Genomic DNA, 3,970 nt, shown 5'->3' with positions numbered 1-3,970 from the left:
ATATCAGCTGAAACATTGTGTTAACAACAAACAAGATGAGGACAAATATCCGTCAAGTGAAAATAATGTAAATAATGTAATGTGTGGCTTATCATGTGGCTTACAAAAATTCAGAAATTTGTGAGGGAGGGTGTTATAGATATTTGACTCTGTTACTCAGGTTACATTTATCTTATTGATCCTTGTAGCAAAAAAAAAAAAAAAAAAATGAATTTCTTTGAGAATTTAGAAAGATATGTAATGTTAAGAATATTTCTGTCTGTGTGACACCAGTGTGATGATCTGGGTGAGTTGAAGCAAATGGAAATAATACAAAATCTGTTGAGATTTTAAATGCAAAAATATTTCTTTTATTGTTAATAAATAAGGTATTGTCATTACTACAAACAATGGATAAGATATTTACAACAGAATATCATTTTAGCACAACAATTAGTTTGAGAAGGAAGTGTGAATGGGCTGTCCAGCAGCATGATGAGTGTTTGTACCACTGCTTGTTTGTGGTAAAAGAATGAAAAAAGGAACTGCAAAGAAAAATAACTTACTGATAAGATCCTGTTTGCCAGATGTGTGAGTGATCAGTTTCTTTAATGGCATCATCAGTAATTGACCAGATCATGTTCATTTTGATACAACAATTCACCCACACTGTACCTTGTGGGCATCTCTACAATTCTCTCTCTCTCTCTCTTTCTTTCTCTCTCCCATTCTCTCTAACTCTATCTCTCTCCTTTCTTCTCCAATTGGGGCAGCCCAATATCCCCTCTAGATACATATTTCTATTCCTCTCTGCTATACTTTCACCTCTTAACTGGCACAAAGTCACCTCTCTCAATACTACTCCCCATCCCAGTTTATTTTGCAAGTTGTTTGGTGAACTCACCGATGCTGGTGCCACATAAAAAGCACCCAATACACTTTGTAAAGTAGATGGCATTAGGAAGGGCATTCAGCCATAGAAACCATGTCAAAGCAGACAATGGAACCTGGTGCAATCCTCTCGCTTGCCAGCTCCAGAGGTAAAAAATAGATTAGTGTAGGGCCAGACCTGAGAGAGAACAACCCAGAACCAAGAAAAGTAGAAAAAAGTCATCAGGCACAGCGGTGGCTGTGTGGTAAGGAGCTTGCTTACCAACCACATGGTCCCGGGTTCATTCCCACTGCATGGCACCTTGGGCAAGTGTCTTCTACTATAGCCTCAGGCCAACCAAAGCCTCGTGAGTAGATTTGGTAGACAGAAACTGAAAGAAGCCCATCATATATATGTATATATATGTATGTGTGTGTACATGTTCGTGTGTCTGTATTTGTCCCCCCAACATCACTTGATAACCAATGGTCGTGTGTTTACGTCCCTATAACTTAGTGGTTCAGCAAAAGAGACTGATAGAATAAGTACTAGGCTTACAATGAATAAGTCCTGGAGTCAATTTGCTTGACTAAAGGCGATGCTCCAGCATGGCCGCAGTCAAATGACTGAAACAAGTAAAAGAGTAAAGAGTGGCAATGCTGAAGCCTTCTCTTGAATTTGACATGATTATATTATTGTATTACATTGTTTCAAACTGTGCTTTTAATTTCTGGTTATGGCTATAATTATCTTCTCAGCGACAACAAGTACCGAACATGCGTTAACCTACTCCTACAGCGTGGAGCTGATCCTAATGCTGCTTACTACCCATGGCCAGTTCTGTACTTTGCTATTAGAGCATCTGATGTAGAAATGGTGAGGACACTTTTGTTGAAGAATGCATCCACTTCATTCAGTCTCTCAGATGCGGTAAGTTAATGTTTTTTTTTTCCCTATATCAAAAGCTACTTTCATATAATGTTTTGTTTTCTGATATATCACTACTACACAGACAAATCACACTAATGTTGGTTGCATTGAAGGTTTCTGAAGAGTAAGCCATTAGAAATCTGCTTTATTTCACTTGTATAGCTGCATAACCATAACACCTGAGCCCAGAGAAATTATAATTATTTTCACTTAAATTAAAATCAGTTATATTCTAAATTCAAATTACGACAAACGTAAATAAACAAACGAAGTTTGCTTTTAGAAGTGTTGAGATGTCTTTTAGAAAGTTAAAGAAGTGATTTTTTTAAATTCTCAATCGCAGAATAATGTTAATAATATAGCCTGAACAGGATAAACTATCCCTATTTTGCAATGAAAAGTGTAGGTGGCTAGCTGTGGACACAAACTCACATCCCAGTGATTACATGTCACGATGCTTTGACCGATTAAGCTAAACTACCCACTACAAATTCCTCTGCATATTAAGATATATAAATCTCGCTTTATGAGACGCTCTCATATGTTAAATTCAAATTACAACAAACGTAAATAAACAAACAAAGTTTTGCTTTTAGAAGCGTTGAGATGTCTTTTAGAAAGTTAAAGAAGTGATTTTAAATTCTCAATCGCAGAATAATGCTAATGATATAGCCTGAACAAGATAAACTATCCCTATTTTGCAGAGAAAAGTGTAGGTGGCTAGCTGTTTTATTTTAATTTTTTTATTACATTTCAACTCAAAATATCCATCATAATTTTTGTAGTTTAATCATTTTCATAGTGTGTGTGTGGCTCAGTTAGTATTTGTTGAGGCAGATTTGTACAGTGAGATGCCCTTCCTATTACCAACCCACACTTGTTTCCAAGCAATATATTTTAACAATTGAAATTCCATTTTCAACCTTGCAATTATCCATCACAACCTTTCTGTTATCTTCACATGGAAGCGAACTTATAAAGCACCAGAGCCTCAGAAAAACATTCAGTTTAAAACACCTTCCTAAACTACTCAAATTGCTCATTTCAAAATTGGTATTATTTACCAGCCATCCAATACTTCATACAACCCCTTAAATCAAAGAAACAACAGAGTATCCGATAAATAGTTTTGTCTAGACTTGTTCTGAGTTTTAGTTCTACCAACATTGACTTTGCCTTTTCTTTTTCTAATGTTAATTAATAAAACAGCAATTGAATTTATTGTTTAAACCCAAGTCAATCTTGTCCAAGCAGACATAAGTAGTCAGTCACAGGACAAGTGGAGATTTACATATCTTTGCCATTTAACCCAAGCTAAACCTAGCTGAGCAAACCTAAAGAGCCAGTCATCAAAGTAACATCTACATATATCTTTTGCTTTGGATATACTACATCTTCCTACTAGTACATGGTCTGGTGTTATTCCAGAAAGACAGCCGTTTCCATCAATGTCCGACCACATTTGAATTGTCGATGCCAGGGCTTGACTATACTGTATGATGGTGCATTGTCACCATAAACTTCTTTCATCTCATCGAAAATCTCTTTTAGTGTATGACCATTCAAATATAAGAACCTACTCACTGATCTGCATTCGACTGCTTCAGTTATAACACCTTAGTCCACTTCAGCAGCCATAAAAGACAAGTGAATTCCAGTGGTAAGCTGCAATTTACAATGTGACATGGGAAATCTGTAATGAACACCCCTTGTAGAAATATGTTGACATACATAAGTATGTAGTGATGCAATTTCTGTCAGATATTTGTAACTATAATAGTTACTTACTCAAACCATTTGCTCCCTATGGTGTATAGGTCATTGGCAAATTTTCTCCAGTATTTTCAACTCTCCCGGCAGAGGGTGGTGGCGAACCCTGCTGTACTCTTCCACCACAACTTTCTCTCACTCTTACTTCCTGTTTCTGTTGTGCCTGTAATTCAAAGGGTCAGCCCTGTCACACTGTGTCATGCTGAATCTTCCCCGAGAACTACGTTAAGGGTACACATGTCTGTGGAGTGCTCAGCCACTTGCACGTTAATTTCACGAGCAGGCTGTTCTGTTGATCGGATCAACTGGAACCCTCGACGTCGTAAGCGACAGAGTACCAACAACAATGGATATGTAGTTCTCTTGACAGTTTAATATTTTTTCGAATAAGGTTAACAGAATGTCAATAAGGTTTCCTTA

General features: G+C 36.9%; 1 protein-coding gene across 1 annotated transcript in view; it reads left to right on the top strand.

Moving 5' to 3' along the window:
• The window catches only part of LOC106874171 (ankyrin repeat and MYND domain-containing protein 1), an 84,310-nt gene that overhangs the window by 31,763 nt on the left and 48,577 nt on the right, over window positions 1-3,970 (top strand). The window contains exon 7 of the mRNA XM_052969145.1: window positions 1,609-1,780. Within this exon, the coding sequence (XP_052825105.1) occupies window positions 1,609-1,780 (172 nt within the window). The remainder of the gene's footprint in view (window positions 1-1,608; window positions 1,781-3,970) is intronic.

This window comes from Octopus bimaculoides, chromosome 7, assembly GCF_001194135.2.
Source record: "Octopus bimaculoides isolate UCB-OBI-ISO-001 chromosome 7, ASM119413v2, whole genome shotgun sequence".
Taxonomy (NCBI): domain Eukaryota; kingdom Metazoa; phylum Mollusca; class Cephalopoda; order Octopoda; family Octopodidae; genus Octopus; species Octopus bimaculoides.
The sequence above is the reverse complement of the archived record's forward strand: the minus strand, read 5'-3'. Positions and strand labels throughout refer to the sequence as shown.